General features: G+C 33.0%; 2 protein-coding genes across 3 annotated transcripts in view; both read left to right on the top strand.

The window, feature by feature from the left end:
- The window catches only part of LOC130449412 (serine/threonine-protein kinase S6KL), a 55422-nt gene extending 35412 nt beyond the window's left edge, over positions 1-20010 (top strand). Inside the window, exons 9-10 of the mRNA XM_056787214.1 lie at positions 19459-19668; positions 19776-20010. Coding sequence (XP_056643192.1) covers positions 19459-19668; positions 19776-19877 — 312 coding nt within the window. The 3' untranslated portion in view covers positions 19878-20010. The remainder of the gene's footprint in view (positions 1-19458; positions 19669-19775) is intronic.
- A 991-nt stretch (positions 20011-21001) lies between these two features.
- Positions 21002-26550, top strand: LOC130449411 (cationic amino acid transporter 4). Of its 2 annotated transcripts, none has more exons than XM_056787212.1 (9): positions 21002-21153; positions 21273-21415; positions 21494-21742; positions 21808-22101; positions 22852-23197; positions 24028-24240; positions 24300-24610; positions 25310-25471; positions 26129-26550. In XM_056787212.1, the coding sequence occupies exons 2-9, from the start codon at positions 21274-21276 to the stop codon at positions 26335-26337; spliced, it is 1926 nt and encodes a 641-aa protein (XP_056643190.1). In that variant the 5' UTR covers positions 21002-21153; position 21273; the 3' UTR covers positions 26338-26550. The 2 variants fall into 2 exon arrangements, with proteins under 2 accessions (XP_056643190.1, XP_056643191.1); XM_056787213.1 differs by having other exon boundaries at positions 21205-21415; positions 26129-26542.
- Positions 26551-26790: the final 240 nt, after the last annotated feature.

The following is a 26790-nucleotide window of genomic DNA, read 5'->3' as shown; positions in this document are numbered from 1 at the left end:
GTGGGACTTGACGACTATTACTTATGGCGAATTAGAAATTCCCAGAAATCGAAGATTCGAGAATTTGATATATATATATATATATATATATATATATATATATATATATATATATATATATATATTTATATATATGTAAAAAACGAATTTTAAACTGCCGGAGGGAATGAACGCGAACATGAAGCTGGTTCGCCAATAAACATAACCTCAATTTTACATTTATATAAAGAAATTTGGCGAGGCCCTCATATAATGAACGAATTTTTCAAAAATAGTTGCAGGAATCGGGGTTTATATGATTTTTGAGCTCATTGAGCAGAAACTCAACACAACATTCAATTCAAAAAAAAACGTGATTATCGATTAGATTAGAAAGTTAATCACCAGTTCTTGTCATCGAATTTTCAAATAGGAAAATAATTTCCTATATTCTGTCAAATTTTATTTTTCTAGTATTTAGTCGACTGTTTATTATAATCTATTTTGAATGCGTGCATCGAACACACTTTTGCAGATATAAAGAAGAACCTAACCTAACCTAACTTAATCTAAACAAACCTAACGTAACGTAACCTAACCTAACGTAACTTAATCTAAACTAACGTAACCTAACCTAACCTAAACTAACTTAATCTAAACTAACCTAACGTCACGTAACCTAACCTAACTTAATCTAAACAAACCTAACGTAACGTAACCTAAACTAACGTAACGTAACCTAACCTAACGTAACTTAATCTAAACTAACGTAACGTAACCTAACCTAACCTAAACTAACTTAATCTAAACTAACCTAACGTCACGTAACCTAACCTAACTTAATCTAAACTAACGTAACCTAACCTAAACTAACTTAATCTAAACTAACCTAACGTAACGTAACCTAATCTAAACTAACGTAACGTAACCTAACCTAACCAAACTTAATCTAAACTAACGTAACGTAACCTAAACTAACTTAATCTAAACTAACCTAACGTAACGTAACCTAAACTAACGTAACGTAACCTAACCTAACGTAACGTAACCTAAACTAACGTAACGTAACCTAACCTAACCTAAACTAACTTAATCTAAACTAACCTAACGTCACGTAACCTAACCTAACTTAATCTAAACTAACGTAACCTAACCTAAACTAACTTAATCTAAACTAACCTAACGTAACGTAACCTAATCTAAACTAACGTAACGTAACCTAACCTAACGTCACGTAACCTAACCTAACATCACGTAACGTAACCTAACCTAACTTAATCTAAACTAACGTAACGTAACCTAACCTAACGTAACGAAACCTAACCTAACCAAACTTAATCTAAACTAACGTAACCTAACCTAAACTAACTTAATCTAAACTAACCTAACGTAACGTAACCTAACCTAACCTAACGTCACGTAACCTAACCTAACCAAACTTAATCTAAACTAACGTAACGTAACCTAACCTAACCAAACTTAATGTAAACTAACGTAACGTAACCTAACCTAACGTAACGTGACCTAAACTAAACTAACCTAACCTAACCAAATCAAAAATTCTATCAACTTTTGTTTGATCTTTTTGGAAAATTTGGAAACATGTTGATGTTGGTTTTTCGATAATAATTATTCAAAAGTTCGAATGGTTGCCCATATCTAGGCCTAATTTTGACGCATCAAATTTTCTTGTGCGCTCGTCGAACGATCTTTCAAATTCGACACAGGTAGCGTGAGCTAGATATGAGAAACGTTTTCTAAATGTGTTCATGCGCTCGATGTGAAGCGTACGCCCCTCTTTTTTTTTCACAAATGGTTTCGGGGCTTTTATTATATAGATGCTTACGAGCACGTACAAATTGTATGAGTTTTTCACTCAGAAAAGTGATTTTGCTGCCACTACAATCTTCTATAGAAAAGTGAGGTTATGTTTTTGACGTTCAGCGCGTAAAAAGTTAATTTCGACGCGTCCAATCGCGATAATTGCGTGCGTTATCACAGTTTAAATATCTTTTGATATTTATGAACGTCTAGCTTAAAATTATATAAATTTATCACATCGATTTGTGATCAAAACCCGTTTAAATAAATGAGAATATTACGTATGTTATTCAAATTCTATAATATTTAATAACGGTGTCGATAATCTTTAGAAACGTAAACTGAGTTTAAACTTGACCGATGTTTGATTGAGGACAAAGCAAAAACGATGTGTTGCAAAAAAAACGAGAGCGGCGCTAAGCGCGAATTTTTTCAAATCCCGATCGACCGGTTATGTTAATGGTGTTTTTTTTTTCTGTTATATTCTAGATTGAATGTTTTGCTCCGAAAATAAATTATCCGTTTCAGCTGAATCATCTTATATCATTGGGAAACTAACTACAAATCCGTTAGTTGAATATTAAATATCAAAAAATCTCGTCGGAAATACCAATTTTACCGAACATATTTCTATAAATTTAACTTCCCCAAAGAAAGCTTAGAGAGCTCATGAAGGCATTTGACATTGTAGAATCGGTAAAACAAAGTCAGATCAGCGACCGTTTTTCTATTATCTGAGCTGTCCAAGTTTCTGTCAGTTTTCTGTATTGAGTTGGGTACGGTCAATTCTTTCATCGTTGCTTGCTTCCAAGAACGTATCCGAAGGGGCGAACGCGCATGTCAAATACGTTTCCGATTTCCACTTCCAGATACATCCGCCATTTTCGTCAATCTCGATCCAATTAAAATGGAAGACGTGCTTTAAACTCATTGATTCTTTTCCTAAATCATCCTCAGACGTTTATTGGACGTAAAAAATCATATTTACTGGAATAAACATGTACAGGGGTCGTTCAGAAAATATATTTACTGTTTATAGCATCCAGAAACACTTTATTCAAAAAAAAATTGAAGACGTGCTTTAAACTTATTGGTACTTTTCCTAAATCATCCTCAGACGTTTATTGGACGTAAAAAATCATATTTCCTAGAATAAACATGTACAGGGGTCGTTCAGAAAATATATTTACTGTTTATGGCATCCAGAAACACTTTATTCAATAAAAAAAATTGAAGACGTGCTTTAAACTCATTGACTCTTTTCCTAAATCATCCTCAGACGTTTGTTGGACGTAAAAAATCATATTTACTGCAATAAACATGTACAGGGTCTGTTCATAACATATATTTACTGTTTATGGTATTCAGAAACACTTTATTCAATAAAAAAAAAGACGTGCTTTAAATATATTGATTCTTTTCCTAAATCATCCTCAGACGTTTATTGGACGTAAAAAATCATATTTCTTAGAATAAACATGTACAGGGGTCGCTCAGAAAATATATTTACTGTTTATGGCATTCGGAAACAATTTATTCAATAAAAAAAGTTGAAGACGTGCTTTAAACTTATTGATTCTTCTTCTAAATCATCCTCAGACGTTTATTGGACGTAAGAAATCATGTACAGGGTCTGTTCATAATATATATTACCTGTTTATGGCGTTTAGTAACACCCTAAAAAATTAAAAAACTAAAGTTGTGCTTGAAAATCATTATTTGTTTTCTTGAATCAGCCTTAGACGTTTATACAATAAAAATAATTGAATATTATAGTGTACATTAGTAATTTCCCACTTATTTCATTGGAAGTGTATTCCTTCAATTCGTAACAACCCTTGTACATGTTTATTCTATGGGATATGAATTTTTTCGTCAAATAAACGCCCGAGTATGATTGAGGAGAATAATCAATGAGTTTCAAGATTACCTTCTATTTAATTCATTAAATAAGGTGTTTCTGAATGTCACTAGCAGGTATTTATATATTACGAACAACCCCTGTACATGTTTATTCTGTGTGATTTGATTTTTTTCGTTAAATAAACGTCTGAGGACGAATCAGAAGAGAAATTAATAAGTTCCAAATATGTTTTCTATTTTTTTTTATTCAATATGAATTTCTGAATGGCATAAACTGTAAATATATTTTATGAATCACCCCTGTACATGTTTATTCTATGGGATATGATTTTTTACGTCAAATAAACGTCTGAAGATGATCGAGGAGAATAATCAAGGAGTTTCAAGACTACCTTCTATTTAATTCATTAAATAAGGTGTTTCTGAATGTCACTAGCAGGTATTTATATATTACGAACAACCCCTGTACATGTTTATTCTGTGTGATTTGATTTTTTTCGTTAAATAAACGTCTGAGGACGAATCAGAAGAGAAATTAATAAGCTCCAAATATGTTTTCTATTTTTTTTATTCAATATGAATTTCTGAATGCCATAAACTGTAAATATATTTTATGAATCACCCCTGTACATGTTTATTCTATGGGATATGATTTTTTACGTCAAATAAACGTCTGAGGATGATTGAGGAGAATAATCAATGAGTTTCAAGCCTACATTCTATTTAATTCATTAAATAAGGTGTTTCTGAATGTCACTAGCAGGTATTTATATATTACGAACAACCCCTGTATATGTTTATTCTGTGTGATTTGATTTTTTTCGATTTTTTTCGTTAAATAAACGTCTGAGGACGAATCAGAAGAGAAATTAATAAGCTCCAAATATGTTTTCTATTTTTTTTTATTCAATATGAATTTCTGAATGGCATAAACTGTAAATATATTTTATGAATCACCCCTGTACATGTTTATTCTATGGGATATGATTTTTTACGTCAAATAAACGTCTGAGGATGATTGAGGAGAATAATCAATGAGTTTCAAGCCTACATTCTATTTAATTCATTAAATAAGGTGTTTCTGAATGTCACTAGCAGGTATTTATATATTACGAACAACCCCTGTACATGTTTATTCTGTGTGATTTGATTTTTTTCGTTAAATAAACGTCTGAGGACGAATCAGAAGAGAAATTAATAAGTTCCAAATATGTTTTCTATTTTTTTTTATTCAATATGAATTTCTGAATGGCATAAACTGTAAATATATTTTATGAATCACCCCTGTACATGTTTATTCTATGGGATATGATTTTTTACGTCAAATAAACGTCTGAAGATGATCGAGGAGAATAATCAAGGAGTTTCAAGACTACCTTCTATTTAATTCATTAAATAAGGTGTTTCTGAATGTCACTAGCAGGTATTTATATATTACGAACAACCCCTGTAGATGTTTATTCTGTGTGATTTGATTTTTTTCGTTAAATAAACGTCTGAGGACGAATCAGAAGAGAAATTAATAAGTTCCAAATATGTTTTCTTTTTTTTTTATTCAATATGAATTTCTGAATGGCATAAACTGTAAATATATTTTATGAATCACCCCTGTACATGTTTATTCTGTGTGATTTGATTTTTTTCGTTAAATAAACGTCTGAGGACGAATCAGAAGAGAAATTAATAAGTTCCAAATATGTTTTCTATTTTTTTTTATTCAATATGAATTTCTGAATGGCATAAACTGTAAATATATTTTATGAATCACCCCTGTACATGTTTATTCTATGGGATATGATTTTTTACGTCAAATAAACGTCTGAGGATGATTGAGGAGAATAATCAATGAGTTTCAAGCCTACATTCTATTTAATTCATTAAATAAGGTGTTTCTGAATGTCACAATCAGGTATTTATATATTACGAACAACCCCTGTACATGTTTATTCTGTGCGATTTGATTTTTTTCGACAAATAAACGTCTGAGGACGAATCAGAAGAGAAATTAATAAGTTCCAAATATGTTTTCTATTTTTTTTTTATTCAATATGAATTTCTGAATGGCATAAACTGTAAATATATTTTATGAATCACCCCTGTACATGTTTATTCTGTGTGATTTGATTTTTTTCGTTAAATAAACGTCTGAGGACGAATCAGAAGAGAAATTAATAAGTTCCAAATATGTTTTCTATTTTTTTTTATTCAATATGAATTTCTGAATGGCATAAACTGTAAATATATTTTATGAATCACCCCTGTACATGTTTATTCTATGGGATATGATTTTTTACGTCAAATAAACGTCTGAGGATGATTGAGGAGAATAATCAATGAGTTTCAAGCCTACATTCTATTTAATTCATTAAATAAGGTGTTTCTGAATGTCACAATCAGGTATTTATATATTACGAACAACCCCTGTACATGTTTATTCTGTGTGATTTGATTTTTTTCGACAAATAAACGTCTGAGGACGAATCAGAAGAGAAATTAATAAGTTCCAAATATGTTTTCTATTTTTTTTTATTCAATATGAATTTCTGAATGGCATAAACTGTAAATATATTTTATGAATCACCCCTGTACATGTTTATTCTATGGGATATGATTTTTTACGTCAAATAAACGTCTGAGGATGATTGAGGAGAATAATCAATGAGTTTCAAGCCTACATTCTATTTAATTCATTAAATAAGGTGTTTCTGAATGTCACTAGCAGATATTTATATATTACGAACAACCCCTGTATATGTTTATTCTGTGTGATTTGATTTTTTTCATCAAATAAACGTCTGAGGACAAATCAGAAGAGAAATTAATAAGTTCCAAATATGTTTTCTATTTTTTTTATTCAATATGAATTTTTGAATGCCATAAACTGTAAATATATTTTATGAATCACCCCTGTACATGTTTATTCTGTGTGATATGATTTTTTACGTCAAATAAACGTCTGAGGATGATTGAGGAGAATAATCAATGAGTTTCAAGCCTACATTCTATTTAATTCATTAAATAAGGTGTTTCTGAATGTCACTAGCAGGTATTTATATATTACGAACAACCCCTGTACATGTTTATTCTGTGTGATTTGATTTTTTTCGACAAATAAACGTCTGAGGACGAATCAGAAGAGAAATTAATAAGTTCCAAATATGTTTTCTATTTTTTTTTTATTCAATATGAATTTCTGAATGGCATAAACTGTAAATATATTTTATGAATCACCCCTGTACATGTTTATTCTATGGGATATGATTTTTTACGTCAAATAAACGTCTGAAGATGATTGAGAAAAATAATCAATGAGTTTCAAGACAAAAAAAATTTTCGTTTCACCCTCGTATTGAAAAATAAAAATCGTGGTTCCAAGGTATCAGTCCCCGTATATTGAATCCTTGCTTTAAGTAATTTTAAACGAACCGAGCGCGTTTAAGGTTATAGTTTCTTTTTCAATGTTATGTTTTGCTATATTATACAAAACAAAAAAATTAATAGGTACGATTTTAAATTATTAAACATGGCATTGTAAATGGGGTCATACGATGTTTATCTTAGACAATAAATTACGTTGTTGATTATATATAATACGGGAAATTTACAATGTGTGATCAAAACCACAGATCGGCATGTAAGTCGAATTGTACTGTCGGGAAACAAAGAAAGAGCATTGATTTACCGTTCTCCATCTCTATTAAAACCAATTATCTTTATCTTGGGCAGTTCCCATTTCTCGAAACTTCGATATCAGGGAGATCCAATCCGAATATATATTATAAAGAGATAGGTGGTGGTATACTGATGTTTGTTCTCTTTCTATTAGCGATTTAGGTCTACAACAAGCATGTCTTGATAGAACAAGATGTTTATTTATTCGACCACCAAATTTTCCAAACCTAACGAGCTTAACTTTTTATTTTTGGGATCGAATAAAATACCCACGACTTGAAATAATAGGATTGAAATAAAAAGTAATTAAAACTGCTGTCATATCTGCCCAGGGTTGCCAACTGTACTCGTTGGATATCAAAACTATCAAGAACACACTATACGTGTATAAGATGCCTTAAATACTAATCCTATTGTATACAAAAGCTGTAATTAATTCTATTTATGATCTTCAAGTGTTTAAGGGACACGTGGAATCGCTTAAGTAAGACGTTGAGGACGGTCGATTTACAGTTAACGAATAAAATAGTAGTTACAAGTTGAATATGTATGATTATTCACAGTGATATTAATATAAGACAAAAATTATGTTAATGGAGCATTAAAAAAGGGACAAACTGTATAATTTATGGTTAACAGGTCTTAAATGGTTCCCGTAAGGAATGGCGATATAATTAGTGTACTAAATTTAGTATTTTCAAGTTAAAAAAAAGTATTTAAATATCTGAGACATCCTATACATACTAAGATCGATAATGTCCTTGAAACCTAACGAAGGATACGCGATTATCTTCACTTGCGTCTTGTTTCTTAACCCAGACACTTAAATCATTTATCAGAGGATATTCACCGGCCGAAGCTGCGTTGCCAATTCTACGAATAGTATGTGTGATTTGGGATATAATTTTTTTTTTCTATTTTTCAATACTTAGGTTTTTTTTTGTTGTTGAAGTTGAAGATAACGATCACGTCTTGTTTGTTATGTTTTAGTAAAACGTCCAGTTCGAATGTACCGTTAAATCCTCTTATTTAATCAGACATCTTGATCTTTTCGAATGATTGGATATGCCGTACGGTAAAATTAAACTGTTGTTGATTACCGAGGTAGTTTCCATTCGAATATCAATTAGTGAAACGAGATCAATGTAAATTTACATAAGAAAACGAAAATAAATATAATATTATACTACAAATAGTGCGAATTTGATCAGAATTACGAATTAGTTTGGTTATAATGGAGAAGTTAATTATGGGACGTGTCCAAGTTCGATGATGAATTCTGAGAAGTGCTGATCGAGAGATCGTCGTAAATACACGTGTTCGGAGAGGAACGTTGGTTTTTTTTTATATGTACAGTCGAATATTAGCAAAATAAAAAATTTGTATAAAAACCATTTCAGATAATTTGACGTTTCCAAATAAAATTTCTATTTTCATTTATTTTTATACGAAATAAATTGGATGTTAAAACTGATGTGATTTTTAAATAATAATAACGAATATAATAAAATCGATCCGAAACATTCTTTAGAACCACACTAGTGCACGTTGTTTGTCCCTGTCACTTGTCATCAAATTTTCAATACCGCGTTCCATGTGTTGGCCTTGTAGGCAATAAACAACGCAGCCACCACATCAAAATATGCTGCAAACGATTCTATGATTGTTAAAATCCTAACCAGATGAACAGATAGATCGATTGAATGACAAGTATCTGCAAATGTCAAATGTCAAATTCGACGTATACGTTAAAAAATGCTGTTTGAAGTTAAATTATATGTTGGAATATTATTTTTTCGTCTTTTTTGGATTGAATTATGAATAATTGGAAAGTAGAATGCAAAATATGGTGTAAAAAAGAAAAACGATTCATTAATTATATCGAGAATTGTCTTTTTATTTGTTAAAAATCCAACTCTTTTATGACTTTTTCAGGAGGTTCTTCCTTTGGGGCGAGTTTCGATTCTTGAATTTCTTGTTTTTGAATTTTCAAAGCCAGCTTCAGTTTTTGTAATGGCGTCATGTCGTCGGTGAAAATTTCCCGTTTCGCTAGATTTTTATGATTCATTATTTTATAATCGTTACTTTTCGGATTTTCATTTTCTATCGGCTAAAATAGGTTTATAATACGACCTATTGTAGAAGAGGCGACGTACTTACAACTTCTTCTTTCGAAACTTCCGCGTCACTTTCCTCCGATTTTTTCTTTTCTTCCGTTTTAGCGCGTCGTTCCGCGAATTTTTCCGCCAGTTCTTTCTGTAAATTCCCGACAGTTTTCACATCTGGACTAGACTGAATTTTTTTATCGGCTTTGGGTTGTTGCGAAACGGGGGTTGTTGTTTCCGTTTCCACTTTTTTAACTTCAACTCCTTTATCGGAAAATCTTATATCGACCACGGCTTTAGCTTCGATTTTGTGTACGACTTCTTTGTCTTCTTTTCCTTCATCTTTCGGCGGCTCTTCTCGTTTTTTATTGCGTGTTTGTGTTATTTTGGTTTTGTTTTTTTCTTTTTTTGGGATATAATCCAAATCGCCGTTTCGTTCTTCTTTTCGGCAACATTGACAGTTTCGTACTAAATTTTCGCGAAAACAATTTCCACATTTTTTAATAGAATTATCGCAATACCAAATCGGTCTAGTATTTATATCACATTTTTCACATAAAACAGGTTTACAAGAACAAACCGCTTTTTTGTATCTTTTATTTCGTTTTAAAAACTCCCCGCATTCTTTGGGGTAGTCGGTTACAGTCGTACATTCCCCCAACGGCGGTCGATTCACCCACTTCAACATAGTTTCGCAATTATTCTGTATTTTCGATGGGGTATCGTTGAATTCGACTTGCCACCCCATAGGTTTCGTTATTATTTCTTTTGGGGTTTCTATAACGTAAGCCAAACCGAATTTCCCTCTCGCCAATTTTTTTTGTTTCTTTTTGCATTCCCGGCAATCGTAAATTTGAATTTCCCGTCTAAAAGTATCTTCTGAATCGCTCGCCGATGCGGAACTATCGGAAAAATGACAATTACAAAAGGGGCGCATTCTCGTTTTTGATTATTTCAATATAACCGAAATTTTGACGGGGTTTTTAATATATTTGACAGATTTAAATCAACCTATACATATCGACAGACGAATTTCAACGTCCACATGTCACAGAGACGCTAAGAATGTTAGGTTAGGTTACAATTAGAAGGTTTGGGGTCTAATGACCGCCCCCTTCTCCAAAATGAACATTAAGGTACTCCTGCATGTCGAGCTGTCCGCGAAGAGCCTCAATTGCGGTTCGAGGATCGGAAAGGGACACGGTCCTATTGCAAAAACCCTTAGAAGGCCCCACGTTAGTCGTTACAGATACCGGTCGTCCAGAACGCGTCGCGTCGGCAACAGAGCCCGTTTTTAAGAATTTCTGATACGTCTTTCGCACGATTTGGTAGCGACTTGTTTTTCGCCCGATATTAATGACCGTCCGGGACACTCGACGAATCCTCATCGGTCTATCCCTTCTCCCAAATGAACATTAAGGTACTCCTGCATGTCGAGCTGTCCGCGAACAGCTTCAATTGCGGTTCGAGGATCGGAAAGGGACACGGTCCTCTTGCAAAAACCCTTAGAAGGCCCCAAGTTAGTCGTTACAGATACCGGTCGTCCAGAACGCGTCGCGTCGGCAACAGAGCCCGTTTTTAAGAATTTCTGATACGTCTTTCGCACGATTTGGTAGCGACTTGTTTTTCGCCCGATATTAATAACCGTCCGGGACACTCGACGAATCCTCCTCGGTCTATCCCTTCTCCCAAATGAACATTAAGGTACTCCTGCATGTCGAGCTGTCCGCGAACAGCTTCAATTGCGGTTCGAGGATCGGAAAGGAACATGGTCCTCTTGCAAAAACCCTTAGAAGGCCCCACGTTAGTCGTTACAGATACCGGTCGTCCAGAACGCGTCGCGTCGGCAACAGAGCCCGTTTTTAAGAATTTCTGATACGTCTTTCGCACGATTTGGTAGCGACTTGTTTTTCGCCCGATATTAATAACCGTCCGGGACACTCGGCGAATCCTCCTCAGTCTATCCCTTCTCCAAAATGAACATTAAGGTACCCCTGCATATCGAGCTGTCCGCGAAGAGCCTCAATTGCGGTTCGAGGATCGGAAAGGGACACGGTCCTATTGCAAAAACCCTTAGAAGGCCCCACGTTAGTCGTTACAGATACCGGTCGTCCAGAACGCGGCGCGTCGGCAACAGAGCCCGTTCTTAAGATTTTCTGATACGTCTTTCGCACGATTTGGTAGCGACTTGTTTTTCGCCCGATATTAATAACCGTCCGGGACACTCGACGAATCCTCCTCGGTCTATCCCTTCTCCCAAATGAACATTAAGGTACTCCTGCATGTCGAGCTGTCCGCGAACAGCTTCAATTGCGGTTCGAGGATCGGAAAGGAACATGGTCCTCTTGCAAAAACCCTTAGAAGGCCCCACGTTAGTCGTTACAGATACCGGTCGTCCAGAACGCGGCGCGTCGGCAACAGAGCCCGTTCTTAAGATTTTCTGATACGTCTTTCGCACGATTTGGTGGCGACTTGTTTTTCGCCCGATATTAATAACCGTCCGGGACACTCGACGAATCCTCCTCGGTCTATCCCTTCTCCCAAATGAACATTAAGGTACTCCTGCATGTCGAGCTGTCCGCGAACAGCTTCAATTGCGGTTCGAGGATCGGAAAGGAACATGGTCCTCTTGCAAAAACCCTTAGAAGGCCCCACGTTAGTCGTTACAGATACCGGTCGTCCAGAACGCGGCGCGTCGGCAACAGAGCCCGTTCTTAAGATTTTCTGATACGTCTTTCGCACGATTTGGTGGCGACTTGTTTTTCGCCCGATATTAATAACCGTCCGGGACACTCGACGAATCCTCCTCGGTCTATCCCTTCTCCCAAATGAACATTAAGGTACTCCTGCATGTCGAGCTGTCCGCGAACAGCTTCAATTGCGGTTCGAGGATCGGAAAGGAACATGGTCCTCTTGCAAAAACCCTTAGAAGGCCCCACGTTAGTCGTTACAGATACCGGTCGTCCAGAACGCGGCGCGTCGGCAACAGAGCCCGTTTTTAAAAATTTCTGATACGTCTTTCGCACGATTTGGTAGCGACTTGTTTTTCGCCCGATATTATGAAAGATAAATTTGTTGCAGTTTATTATTTTGAAATTGAATTAATGGATTACGGGGTGGGTGGAAACTTTTGACCGGCAGTGTACGTAGAATATATTATTGCGTAGAAATAAGAGAAAAAGGGGCCTCGATGACGTCCATATAGGATTTAGTTTCCTTTTACATTCAGCAGGCATATAAATCGATTCCCTATTGCGGTCAAATACGATTCTTCTTCTTGCACACAAATCGCCCAATCAACTCGATGCGTCGACTGGTTTTTATATGTCATTGTGACTTGATCTATTTTAAACTCACTCAAATCAAGTTTTATTGCGTCGTTTGATAAGAATCATTAAAATATCCTGTTATAGTATATCTAATGTCAATGAAAAATATCTTTAATCCCGTTTATTGAAAACGTCTAAATCTAATTGGTTAGGTAATTGACATTTGACATCTATTAATACTCAAAATGTTTGAGGTACGCATGAATTTATGACGTCATACAATCTAGTAACAAGTCGTTTCTAAAAAAATCATTCCGATTTACAATATTTTTACTACTAAAATCAAGAGGGATATTGTTTAATTGTTTCACCCTATACATATAATAAAATATAAAAACACCGCCTTCCCGAAGATATTTCGCTTAAATTTTTAACAATAAATCAACTTTATCGAGGTTATTTCTCCCTAAAAATATCTCAACTGGTATTTATAAAATATCTACGAGATAAATACGTATTATAATAATAATATGCAATAGTTGATGACGGTCAAGATTGAAGATTGTGTATATAAAGACCAGCGAACGAAGTTGAAGGTCATTTCACATATTAGACTGTATCCTTCACAAAATGGCGAACATCCACTTCTGAATTATATATTATGTATATGTAATAATAATAGCTTATCGAGGATGTACTTAGAATTTGCAATGAATGTTTAAACCCGTCATAAATTTAGTTTTATAATAATTTTCATTTAAATAAAAACCTTCTAGTTATTGTTTATACAAATATAAACGAACGTCGCCCAAATGCGTATCGGATCACAATACAACGTTGCCAAATTTATTAGAGATTCTGGGTAAATTAAACAGGGTGTCTCAAAACGATCCGACTATTTCAAGATTGGGTTAGAAGCGAACAACTCTACGATATTTGACAGATTTAAGTAACAATATTGAAGATCGGAAGTTTTTCGAAAATTTTCTTTTAATTCATACCAATAAATACACATAAAAATAAGTATAATGTATTTTTTTTTCAACTAATTTATTTGGGTTATGAGACACCCTGTAGCTTCAATATAAACATATAGAATATTCAAAAAACGTATATTTTTGAAAAAAATGCGAAATTTTCGGAAATAATTCAAGCTACAGTGAAAATAAAAGGCTCGAGTTCTTTAGACTCAAACAAATATGCAAACGGCGTTGCTGCCTCTATCTATAGAGACATTGAAGCGTTTTTGATTAATGACAGAAACTGTCTTGTAGAAAAAGTCACCTTCATGTTTTAGAAACAGTCTTACCAAAATAAACTGTCAGTTGTCATTAGAAATAATTTTTTACAAAAGCGAAAATATTTTCATACGAAGTTTTGAGATATGGCAACACCGATGCGAATATGTCAAATCTGACATATGGTAAACGTATTCAGTACATACGAGTGTTATTTGAGATGTTTACAAATACTTGAAGCATTAAACTTTGTGAAAAAAATGGAATTAAATCGTGAACATTTTCTCGCGATAATTTTCAATGACTTTCGACGTGGATTAAACCAACGGCAGTGTGCTAAATCAATCGTGGTCGCACTTCGCTACAGTATCGAGTTTTGTGGTCTTAATATTTGGAGGTTTCTAATTAATTAGTGTAAAGGAAGGCGGATTGAAAGACGTGGAGCAACGGAATGGCCGCTTAAGTCATCCGATCTTACCCCATTCGATTTTTTTCTTTGGGGATGTTTAAAAAGTCGAGTTTTCGGTAACCGACCAGACAACGAAACGAATAGACATAATATTTGCGCAGACGATCGGAAAATACGTAAATCACGGCTACCATCTTCTTTTTTTTAGTTTGCTTTAGTGTTTCAATGGATTTTTAGGCGGTTAACGCTTTTCCACGTCGAAAACTGATAACAATAAATTCGATCTGATCGTGCGTTTGATTTAACTTGGATTTAGAAAAGTTCCTCGTATCACCCTGTATATTGTATTTAATTGTATGCGTAGCTTGGAGCAACGGTAACTGTATTTTCTAAAATGAATCGCATGATTTAACTAACAGTTAAGTTATTCAACGTTTACTAAAATCAATAATACAATCTCACGGTGTTTTTTTTTTTTGGTTTTTTCTTTTCTAAAAAATAAACAATTAAGAAAATTTGTTTGATTATGACGATTGCTATTGCGATTGAATATTTCGACAGTTATTCGCACCGGCTTAATATATAGGGTGTGCCATTTTGAAACGAAATGTTCATTGATATTCGGAATTTCATTCCAGGATATGTTTTATTAGACAAATTCCGTACCAATCGAGAGTATGAAGGCCCTAGAATATTCGAACGCTAGGCTACACCTACTTTCCTAGAAATTTTTCAAAAGAAACAATGCAAATAAACCGCCTGCTATAATAAAAAGTTCTAAAATTAAACATCAGAGCCGCTGCCGAATTTTAAAATTCCATTGTAGTAAGAAAGGGCCGGCCTGAGGACCCATTTTGTGCTTCGATCGATGATATTTCTAAACCTTAACTAGTTTTTAATAATTTTTATAACTTTGAAAATTTTAGTTCTTCGTAAAGCTCATAAGGTACTAAACCTAAATCAGTTCCTCAAAACCTCGATGTTTGGTACAGATTTTAAATTATTTATGTCCCACCCGGTACATTTGTATTGTTACAACATTGCGCTGTTGTCTAATCGTCATAATAATCGAAGGATACGGGAATTTGTTTATGTAATTGGAAATAGTTAGTTTTATGTATATACAAATAATTTTTATATACTTTAAGGCCGTTTGGCATGGTGCAAGACAAATTCCATGTAATTTCTTGCAAGGTCAAAATATAACGAAGATTATGCGGGTCTGTTGCTATTACGTCATTGCTGTCATTAACAAAAATTTAATAAGTAAAACTAAACAAATTCCTTACCTCTAATTCTACTTTCCTATGAATTATTTGAAAGAAATACTGTAAATAAACCGCCTGCTACTAAAAAAATTATGTAGACAAATAAACATCAAAACGAGTTCGGCCATTTAAAAGAAAAATGCGAAAAGCGCCGCGCGAATTCGCCGAATTTTTAAAATTTGATAGTGGCTGCCTAGAGAACCATTTTTCGAACTTTTTCCTAAAATTATGATAGTTCGAAATGTTAATTTTTACCTTTTAAAATGATTTTCTACCAAAAGATATCTATTTACCAACAAAACCGAGTTTTTATCCGAAGAATGTTAATTATTAACCTCGACTGCTGATTTTATCTATGGTTGTGGTAATGACAAGTAATCGATGGATTTTTTTTTTCATTTAAATACGAGGAGAATATCATTGTCAAGGTGAAACGTGCTCGTACAAATTAATCGGATGTTTTTCTGATTACGAGTGCGTCAATTTCGACGCCTAAAGAATATGTAATAACCCATCTTGTTTTGTCATCGCTATCGTCCGTGAATTAACCAGATTCGTCTTTTTATTATTTCTACTTCCTATATCCGTATTTAGATAAATTTCTGTCACGTCAATTTTAAATATGGAGTACGACGGATTGAATTTTATTCACAACTTTGTATGTACGGATTTGGGGTCTCGTATACACTGCCATCCAAAGGCTCTATGGTGTCCCCTTATCTTGCCGCGAGACTGAGTTTACAGCTGATCCATTTTAATGTTTTTTTTTTTCACCTGGATGGAGGTTTCGACCTCTCTGTGCCCCAAAATCTGCTAGGTCTAGCGTCTTCAGGTGTCCATTGAGGTGGTAATGCCCAGAAGAAACATCTTCTTGGTGGCTGGTAACCCATCAACGCTGCAGGAAGTTTCATCTAGGATGTAGTCGCTGATTTTTGTGATTTTTTTTATTGTAGGAACTCACCCTATAACTATATACACGGTAAAAGTAACAGTAACCACTTTGACATTTGACATTTGACTTATTTCGTGTTGTTTGTGTGTGACGTTTGTCTATCTACTGGTTTATTATTAATTTATTTTTAGACTATTCAATAACGTGTCTGTCACGCGAAGTTCGTTCAACAACTTATAATTCCCGCAAATTCCATTCGTACCTAGTTAAATCTTTTTTTTTTTCTCACAAAAGGGATAATTATTTCAATTTAAATCGAATGCAACGAGTAGGCAAGTTTGAGTCATGACTTGTAGCGATCTTAAATCTATGTAAATTCGTTTTCCACTATTTCCTTTTATAAGTAACGTGTTGAATTAAAATCTAATTATTCCTGGAACAAAAAATAAATTACTCGACGGACGTGATTATTAAACGGACGATGCGAAAATGATGCAATCGCCGTCAACTAAAAGTAACAATTTCTTATTATTGAAAATATTTTTCTATGGGAATTTAACAAGCAGTCGTTTAAAACGTTTTAAGAAAATACTAATTTCAATGTTTGAGATCAAAATGAAATTCAAAGTGAAAACGAAAATTTGTCTTCGAAAATTGTACTTAAATATTATTTTTAGGTTAGGTTAGGTTATGATTCGTAATTTATGCTGCCTTTGTAACGTTTCGAGACTCTTTATAATGATTTCATTGATTTAAAATTTGTTTCTTGTTAAAAAAATATGATTTTTCTTTTTTTTATCAACCAAAAATTGTCAAAACTATGGTTTTCAACTTAGATGTCATTTTTGTCTTAAATACGTCAAAAAATGAACAAAATGGGAAAATAATTATTAAAAATCTTCATTTTTCGATTTGTTAGTATTTTAGAGAAAAAATTAACTTCATTATCAATTTGTAAATGTTTATTTTTTTATCTCAAATTAGCCAAAAAAAATTTGAAAATATTGATCGCCACTACCAAACATTTACCACTAATACAAATACCTTCTTACCTGAATTAACTACAAAATATCATAAAACGTACACGAGAAAATTTCAAATTAATAATTATACACTATATACAGGGTGTACCAGTTTTACTACAACAAACTTCGGTATATGAAAATCTTTTGAAATCCATATTATGAAATTATCTCGAACTACACATCTGATTTTTTAAATGAGAAACCCTGTATGTTATAACGAATTCTTATTACTCATATTTCACTGATATAGGGAGTTTTGTTATGTTATACAGAGTAGTTTAAGAAATATGGAGAAAATCTTAACCTTAATGTTACTCGAAAAAAAAAAAAAAAACAATATTTTACCCCGTAGAGTTTCTTAATATAATTCTTTATTCTATAAAATGTCAATTATTTTCTTTTTTTTTTTAGTATACACGGTGAATTTTCATTTTCGTTCTTCTTCCGAATGTATCACCCTGTATTTTATAGGATATTCGGTCACGTAACTTCAATATTTGTTAATCATTTTCTATACGCGAAGATTCTTATATATTAATATATATTTTCTCAATAAGTATTAACGAATTTCGTCATAAACGTCAATCGTTTACATTTGCATATTTTTTTCTTTCTCAAAGTAGCAGTAAATGACGTCTGCATTTATAAGTTTCCTTCGATAAAATAAGAATCATTTAAATTAAATTGTTTAATAGCGTCTAAAACCAAAGGTTTCAAAAAAAATTAATAGATCGTAGTACATATAGTGTATAATACTTTTCATAAAACCCTCGTATTTAGCACTTCTGATTTTTCCGATAATATAGTTTTTATACGCCATCAAGACCACGACATGGCAGATGAATTCCATTCCGAAAGTAGCTAAGCAATGATAGTACTTTAGGAAAATTAGAATATATATATATATAAAATAACTAATAAAAAATATCGTTAAAACTCGTAAACAGACAACGACCTACCAATCTTCTTCTTTTTTATCGAATTAGTGCCTATATTTATAATTGTTGTTAAAATAGCCAAAGTTTTATAGCTTTTTATATGGAGGGTAGAGGTAAGGAGTACCATCTCATATGGGAGCTTAGTTTAAAAACTGTCTGCTTGAAGACGGTAAATTATAATTCAAAATTTGACTAGAATGGCGATCCTGGCGGACGAGATATCATGTGATCGTTCGGTTCAGTCTTCCGTCCGTCTTATTTGAATATGCAGTGTTAAAAAATTTTAAATGACTCGAGCAGAGCCGGACTTAGAGTCATCGTGGCCCCCGGGCCAAAATACTTAAGGGGCCTATGTAAGGCGGGCGTTTTACGTGAATTCTTACATTAAATTGATTTTTCATTATAGTCAATTTAGTAATTTATAACTCGTCGTTGTGATTATAAAAAATAAATCAGCGATACCATGCATTGGGCGCAACTTCGAGCTTTCATTTTTTTAAATATGATTTTTCGGAACTTTGGCTATGGATGTATTTTTTCGCTTGCATTCATATGTTTAAAAATCAATCATATGGCTCGTCGCGAGGCCCCCCCGCAGCGGGGGCCCCCGGCGCACGCCCGGGCTGGCCCATGCCTAACTCCGGTTGTGGACTCGAGTCGTCGCTTTATTTAAAATTGACATGCGATAGTAACGCCTCCCTAACGTAAATAATTTGATGGACACTTTCTGTAGCACAGAGATAATTGTCCTTACCTCTACCCTCCATAAGCTTTTTAATCAATTAGGATATAATGTATGGATGTATGTATGTACACTCCATAATATAATGTTACTTTGTAGATTTCTTCTGTTTAATTTCCACGCGCAGTTCTCTACATTACCGATAAACTAATATACCTTTTAAGTTTGGATTTGGAAATGGAGATGACGTGATATATGCATTTTTTAAGAAACCTCGTAAGTTCTTTCATTTTTCAGTATCCTACAGCTGCGGTAGATCCAGATCCCAATCCGCAGGAAAAGAAACCTGGAAGTTTACCCGAAGACGTCGATTTGGACGTACAATGTGAAGACTTACTAATGAGATTGCTCGAATTACAACCTCATAAAAGATTACGTTCTGTGAGGACGTTAGAAACTATTCCTTTTTATAAAGGATATGATTTTCGTATTATTAAAGAGAAAGCGGTGAGTATAAGAAAAAATGTCCGCCACGTATATGATTGACATTCTATAAAGTTCTCGTAATTGAATAATAAACTCAACCGTAACATAACCTATATTTTTTTTTTTAGTTAAAACCTAATGAAATTCTTCGAAAATATTTTCCTAACGGCCCACCGAATTGTTCGATTAGCGAAGATATATTTGAAGATTTTGATGAAATTCATGTTTAATCGATAACTTGGAAAAAGATCTCGAAAAATATGGTTAAAATTCAGTATTTTTCAATTTTATAATGATCAAATTTTTCTCTAATTAATTTATAATATATTATAAATAGACAAAAATACAGTATTCTTTTCTGAACTGTCTATTATTCAATTTGAAACCTAATTTTCCAATACCGAAAATTTTATAAACATCAAATTTCATCTAAATTAAATTTTAACTAACGACGCCATCTGTAGATTTATACTAAAACTATAATGATCAAGAATGTAGTATACTGTATAAATATACAGACGTAGCGATCTTTTAATTTCCATTTAATAAATTAACCAATACTGCAGAGGAAATTTTTTGTTATTCAAATAACAAAATTTTGGAATATCTACTAGATATTAATCATATTTACCAGGTAATGTTGAATTCAAAACTAACGATTCTTTTCACATTTTAAAACAACATAAACTCATTTTTGGTAAAAGCATGTAAAATATATAAACAAATTAATACCTTCTCAACATTTTGGTAAACATTTATATCATTTTTAATAAAAGCGTGTAAAATATGATATAAACAAATTAATACCTTCTCAATAATCAGTGACGCCCTCTATCCTACAGTATACGAAACTAACAAGACAGTTTCCAAATCATTCAATCTATTAATGCCACTACACTTTTATTTCAGTAAAACAAATAATTCCATTCATATCTTGATACAAAAGTAAATAAACTGGTGAAAATATGTATATTATTTTGAATGAAAGCATATAAAATGTGATATAAACAAATAAATATATTATTAATTACGAGTGACGCCCTCTAGCAAACGGCTTATTGAACTAACAAGACTAGCTCATCCAAACATTCAATTTATAGATTTCACCATTTTCAACAGACTTTGATTTTTCGTGAAAGAAATAATTCCATTGAAATTAAAACAAAATGAAACCATTTCTAAATAAAACTATGTATTATTTCGATTAAAAGTATGTAAAATATGATATTAACAAAATAATATTCTTATTATAGTGTTGCCCTCTAGCTGACGGTATACTGAACTAACAGTTACCATTGTATGCAACAAGTCCACCAAATGTATTACTTAACCTATAGATGTCGCTACTATCGTTAGATTTTATCGATTGCCTTAAAGGTAACACTTTTTCTCCATAAAAATCTCAAAATAAGGAACTTTTTTCCATATTGCATTACAAAGAGCACAATTATTGTTATTAATTATATAAATATATGTTTATTGAATATTTACTGTGATATTAACAAAGTGAGTATATAAATTTATTAAAAATTTAAAAATTTAATTCGAATAATTTAGGACAAACTTCGGTTTTTTTTACCCAAATTGAGGTTATAGTAAGAATAATTTTCATTTTAATTAATTAGAATGCCGAGTTCAAGAAAAATAATATTGAAGCATGTCATGTCTGGTATATGTACAAAAATGAACAGAACCAAACAATTACCTTCCGATTTAATGGAAACACCGCTAAATCGATGTTTGAACACATTCGATATCACCCTGTTAGGTAAGTATCTGCAAAATTACATAATTCGTGCTAATAAAATGAAAATAGTACAGTTAAAGAAGGTGTTATGATTTGTAGGAGTCGGACATATGGTAGGTGCTGGTATATACGTCCTCACCGGTACTGTCACCAAAGAAATAGCCGGTCCTGGTATAATACTATCATTTTTATTAGCGGGTTTAGCTTCTTTACTATCGGCACTTTGTTATGCCGAATTTGGTACAAGAGTACCTAAAGCCGGTTCGGCCTACGTCTACACCTACATTAGTATTGGAGAATTTTGGGCGTTTGTTATTGGATGGAACATAATTTTAGAACATATGATTGGTAAATATTTTATACAAATTTGTGTTAATTTCGACATTAAATTAAACAAAAATATATATATTTAGGTGCAGCTTCCGTAGCTAGAGCTTGGAGCGGTTACGTAGACTCTTTGTTTGGTAATATTATAAGTAATACCACGATTAGTGTTACTGGGCAAATGCACGAAGAACTTCTTAGTAAATATCCCGATTTTTTAGCCTTCACTGTGTGCCTGGTTTACTCTCTTTTATTAGCTGTAGGCGTTAAAGGATCTACCATTGTAAACAGTTTATTTACATTGGTGAATTTAATGGTTATGGCATTAGTCATTGTAGTTGGATTCATTTACGCCGACGAGAGCAACTGGACTGAACAGAAAGGTAAATTAATAATAAACTTACCATTAGTTTGCTCTTCTTTTTTCAGATTAACGATTTTTTTTTGTATTTACACAATTCACAATGTAAAATCAACACTTTTGTTTATAAACTTTGGTTAAGAGGTTAAATAACATTCTTCTTTTTTTACTTAATTTTTTGGCCTTTACCTCGACAGGATTATACTGACTACCATAGAAAAAGTAAATGTCTTTGTTGTAAAAAGAAGAAAACTTCAATATTTCGAGGTTATTTTTTTGAAGCAATGTTTTTTTCCGTGGTTTTTATTCTGCAGTTACAGAATATTTCGAATGCGTGTTTTAGATTAGTGATTTTCTTAAAACTATCCAATGTTTTTTAATGATTAAGTTAAGATTAGTTTCTTATTTTTGAACCATCTTATTTAATGATGAAAATACATCAAAATTGAGCATAATCTTGGAAAATTATCAAACAGAAGTTTAAAAATTTGAAAAAAAAACATTAAAAACCCAGTAATCCAAATCCAAAAGTCTCTAATATAACATAATTACGAATAATTTAATTTACACTCATATAACAACATGTTATGATCGGTAACCACCCTTTTTATACTAATTAGTGGTAACTGACCCTTATGCAAATGTCTAAATTTTATGATGGCGATGACAGATTTGACATATTCATAACAGTGTTGCCATATTTCGAAACTTGAGTTGTAACCTTAAAACACAACATTGATTGACAATTTCTTGATTTCCTTATTCACTACAGGTGGATTTTTTCCGTTTGGAATGGGAGGTGTGATGGCGGGAGCAGCTACATGTTTCTACGCTTTCGTGGGGTTCGATAGTATCGCAACGTCTGGAGAAGAAGCTAAAACCCCTTCGTTTTCTATACCAATAGCTACGGTTCTCTCTATGGGCATCGTCACCTTGGGATATGTTCTGGTGGTATCAGCGTTAACTTTATTAGTCCCATACTACGACATCGATCCGAACGCCGCTCTCCCAAGCGCTTTCAACAAAGTTGGTATAACTTGGGTACAATATGCTGTGTCTATAGGAGCTATATGTGGTATGACCACAACTCTATTCGGATCTCTATTCTCACTACCGAGGTATTTTATTTTTATGTTCACTAACTTCCTACGAGACTGGTCCCAAAGTACCTGACCTGACCTAGAGATGGCGGTAGGTGCTTGAAAATAAACTAAATCTTAACAATGATGTCTCAAGTTTGAAGACGCCACGTTGTTTAGTATTTGTTTGTTTGGTGAACGTTTTCAGTGAATTTGAAAGGCCTTAATTCAAAAGCTGAACTAGATTCTACTCTGGATGAAACCGATCCTTCGTTATCATCAGTGAAATATTGTGTGGCCGAGTTTAAACGAGGCCGTACAACCTGCGAAGACACCAATCGTAGTGGTCCACCAAATGAGGTGACGACTCCAGAAATGTTGAAGAAAATCCACTGGGTGATCGTCGACTGGAAGTGCATGAGCTAGCAGACATAGTAGAACATATTAATTGAAAATTTGGACATGAGAAAGCTGTAAACAAGGAACAAAAACAGAGAGGTGAAGATGTTTCCATCGAGTTTCATAACCATGAATCACTTCACTCTCGACACAAAGGTACAATCAAAACAATGGACCGAAAAGTGAGAACTGGCTCCAAAGAAGACAAAGACCTTTCCATCTGCCAACAAGGTCCATGGCGTCGGTTTTTTGGGATGATTTTCTTGAAAAAGGAAAAACATATCAACGGCGGGTATTATGCGCCCCTATTGGAACGTTTTAGGGAAAAAACCAAGCATCTGGCTAAGAGGCAAGTGGATATTTTGAAGAGCTTTTTTGTGTTTTCTTTGTTGGGTCAGGTGTTTCTGGTACCATTTTCGATTAAACGTCAATTTTGTCGTTTTATGAATATGAATTTTGTTTTTCTCTAGATGTATGTACGCGATGGCTACAGATGGTTTGTTATTCAGTTTCCTTGGTAATGTTAACACCAAAACGCAAATACCACTTACCAATTTAGTTATATCAGGATTATTTTCCGCGATAATAGCACTAGTATTCGATCTGGAAAAACTAGTAGAGTTTATGTCGATCGGGACGCTACTAGCCTATACTATAGTCAGTGCTTCCGTCATCATTTTGAGGTAAATATTATAAGAAAACGAAAACAACCAAAATAATATCATTTCGATATTTATTTTAGATACAGACCGAGTTTCGAAACCACAGTAACCAAACCGCAACTAGCACTAACACCCACTTCAGAATCATCTAGCAGTACATCAGACACGACACCTGTATCGGAAATAATTAACCTAACAGGAACCCTTAGGTTACAATACAGTTGGTTGGGTCCTGTTTTTGGTAACCGCGAACCAGGATCCGTTGTAACCGGATCCGTATTCGTCTATACCATATTTTCTTGCGCCCTCTGTATATTATTACAAGTTACAATTAACGGCTTATGGTGGACTATAGTTTTGGCTTGTTTTTTCTTGATTATCATGGGAGGATGTAAGTATCAATTAATTTGAACAGATTATATGAAATCGGATACTTTTAAATGACATATTGTCCAAGGAGGGAAAGTCATAGAAGGGGTATTGATTACGCTGATAATAGATCTTATTCTAGCTAATTGGAATCGTCTGGAGTAAATGTCATAAGTAGACAAGAATCTTTTCTGTGAAATCTGATTGATTATAAATAATTTTGACTACTGGAAAAACATGGTAAACGAAAATTACAACTAGAGTGAGTTAGAACAACTTGATACTAGTAGAAAATGAAGGCTGCAGATTGTTAGAATCCATTCTCATACTGCAGTACAGTACATCAGGAAACATGAAACAAACTGCATTGATATAATGGATGATAACTGATTATGAGGATTTGTCTTAATCACGCATTTTGTTTACTATGAAACCAAGGCATTAGTTTTTCTTTCCATCTAACGATTCTTGTCACTCATATCTAGATCTTATTTGTTTTCTACAACCTCCTGGTTCTCCCACTACATCATTATCGAATGGTTTCGTGCTTTTCACTTTCACAGTAAATGACTCATCTTTGAACTATGACACAGATCTCCCCTTTGCGTGGATGACTACGTTGTGAATCCTTGTGGACATCTCTTGATCTTGATATAACACAACTGGATATTACATTTAATAATAATTGGTTTCTTTTTATTACAATTGTGTTTTATTCAAGGTTTACTGGTAATTGTTGCACATCACCAAAATACCACGGGTTTGAGATTCAAAGTGCCCTTGGTGCCGTTAATACCGGCTATAAGTATATTGTGTAATATCGAATTTATGATACATTTGAACTACTTGACATGGTTGCGGTTTTTCGTATGGATGATTTTAGGTAAGAAATGTATTATAAGAAGAGAAAAATGCTTAAAAATTGTTGTTGATACTTACCCATTTTGTAATAATAAAACTCTGAATTGAACATCGTTGCATGACTGTATAAATGTTTTTATACATGATTTCGAGTCTTTGAAGTTGACAGATTAGGCATACATTCGCGATTTGATTTCTTATTAATATTTTCGAGCTTGTTTTTGGTGAGTAAACGAAATTAAAACAACGTGCTGTGTTGTGATTATATCGTATTTTGAACAATATTTATTAAAATGGTTATTTAGTTCGTTTATTTATGATATTTATATATAGAATTTCTTAATAACTAAATATATTAAGAAACTGTTGATATTATTAACTAATTTTTTCATCCTATTAGTGTAACTACGTCAATGTCAATTTTTCTTCATTATTTACTTTTTCTTTTATTGTTGTATTCTTATTTATGATATAATATCAATATGTCGATTATTGTTGTCAAAAGTAATGACATAAATACTTATCTTCACTTCCTAACCTTATTATTTTGTTTTCGAAAAATTTATACGAGGGACGGTCGCTTTAATATTTATAATAACTTCAAAATGCGTAACTGTGGAAAGTAAAATCACCAACTTGTTTTTTAAAGACACGCAGGCATTATTTAATGTATTTTTAGGTATGCTTGTTTACTTTTTATATGGTATACACCATAGCAAAGAAGGCGATTCAAATTCTTCTTATTCGATATTAATGACGTCGTCTGAGGCGATAAAAGAAAAATGGGGATCGACAACGAGAATAAATATAAAAGGAGCCCTTACAAGAAGAAAAACGTCTACTAGTGACAGGGCGGCAATAATTGATGAAGAAGACACTCCAGAATAACGATTTAACACATTATATAAATTTTTTTATAGATAATTTGACTGATATTTTGATTTTTATTATTATATTATTTCTATCTAAAGATGTTCAATTGTACTTGTTATGTATAGTATAGATATTATTTTAATTTATTATATATAATACGAACGCATTTTAGACAAATATTTATTGTATATAAAAAATATACTATTAAAGCTGACTATTACATTTCTAGTTTCATTTTTTGATCAAAATTTCTTCATAAAACACAAAAACGTCACTAAACTCACAATGTTTTGGACTACCCCCTCGTATAATAATTTCGATGCCATTTTGTTATACTTTCGATTTTTAATGCCAAATGCTTTTTTTATTAACCCACAATTTCTTTTTTCTTTATGCCACCTAGGGGTCAACTGTCATTATTGTTTCGACATTACTTCTGAATATTTCCGCTGTAAATTTTGATTCTTT

The sequence above is a fragment of the Diorhabda sublineata genome, chromosome 10 (genome assembly GCF_026230105.1).
Source record: "Diorhabda sublineata isolate icDioSubl1.1 chromosome 10, icDioSubl1.1, whole genome shotgun sequence".
In the NCBI taxonomy this organism is placed as follows: domain Eukaryota; kingdom Metazoa; phylum Arthropoda; class Insecta; order Coleoptera; family Chrysomelidae; genus Diorhabda; species Diorhabda sublineata.
The sequence above is the reverse complement of the archived record's forward strand: the minus strand, read 5'-3'. Positions and strand labels throughout refer to the sequence as shown.

Excerpts from the sequence above, each read along its gene's own strand:
- LOC130449411 (XM_056787212.1), top strand. The coding sequence starts at position 21,274 with ATGCCGAGTTCAAGAAAAATAATATTGAAGCATGTCATGTCTGGTATA. Across the intron at positions 21,416-21,493 it reads ATTCGATATCACCCTGTTAG|GAGTCGGACATATGGTAGGT; the intron begins GTAAGTATCTGC and ends TATGATTTGTAG. Across the intron at positions 23,198-24,027 it reads TCTCTATTCTCACTACCGAG|ATGTATGTACGCGATGGCTA; the intron begins GTATTTTATTTT and ends GTTTTTCTCTAG.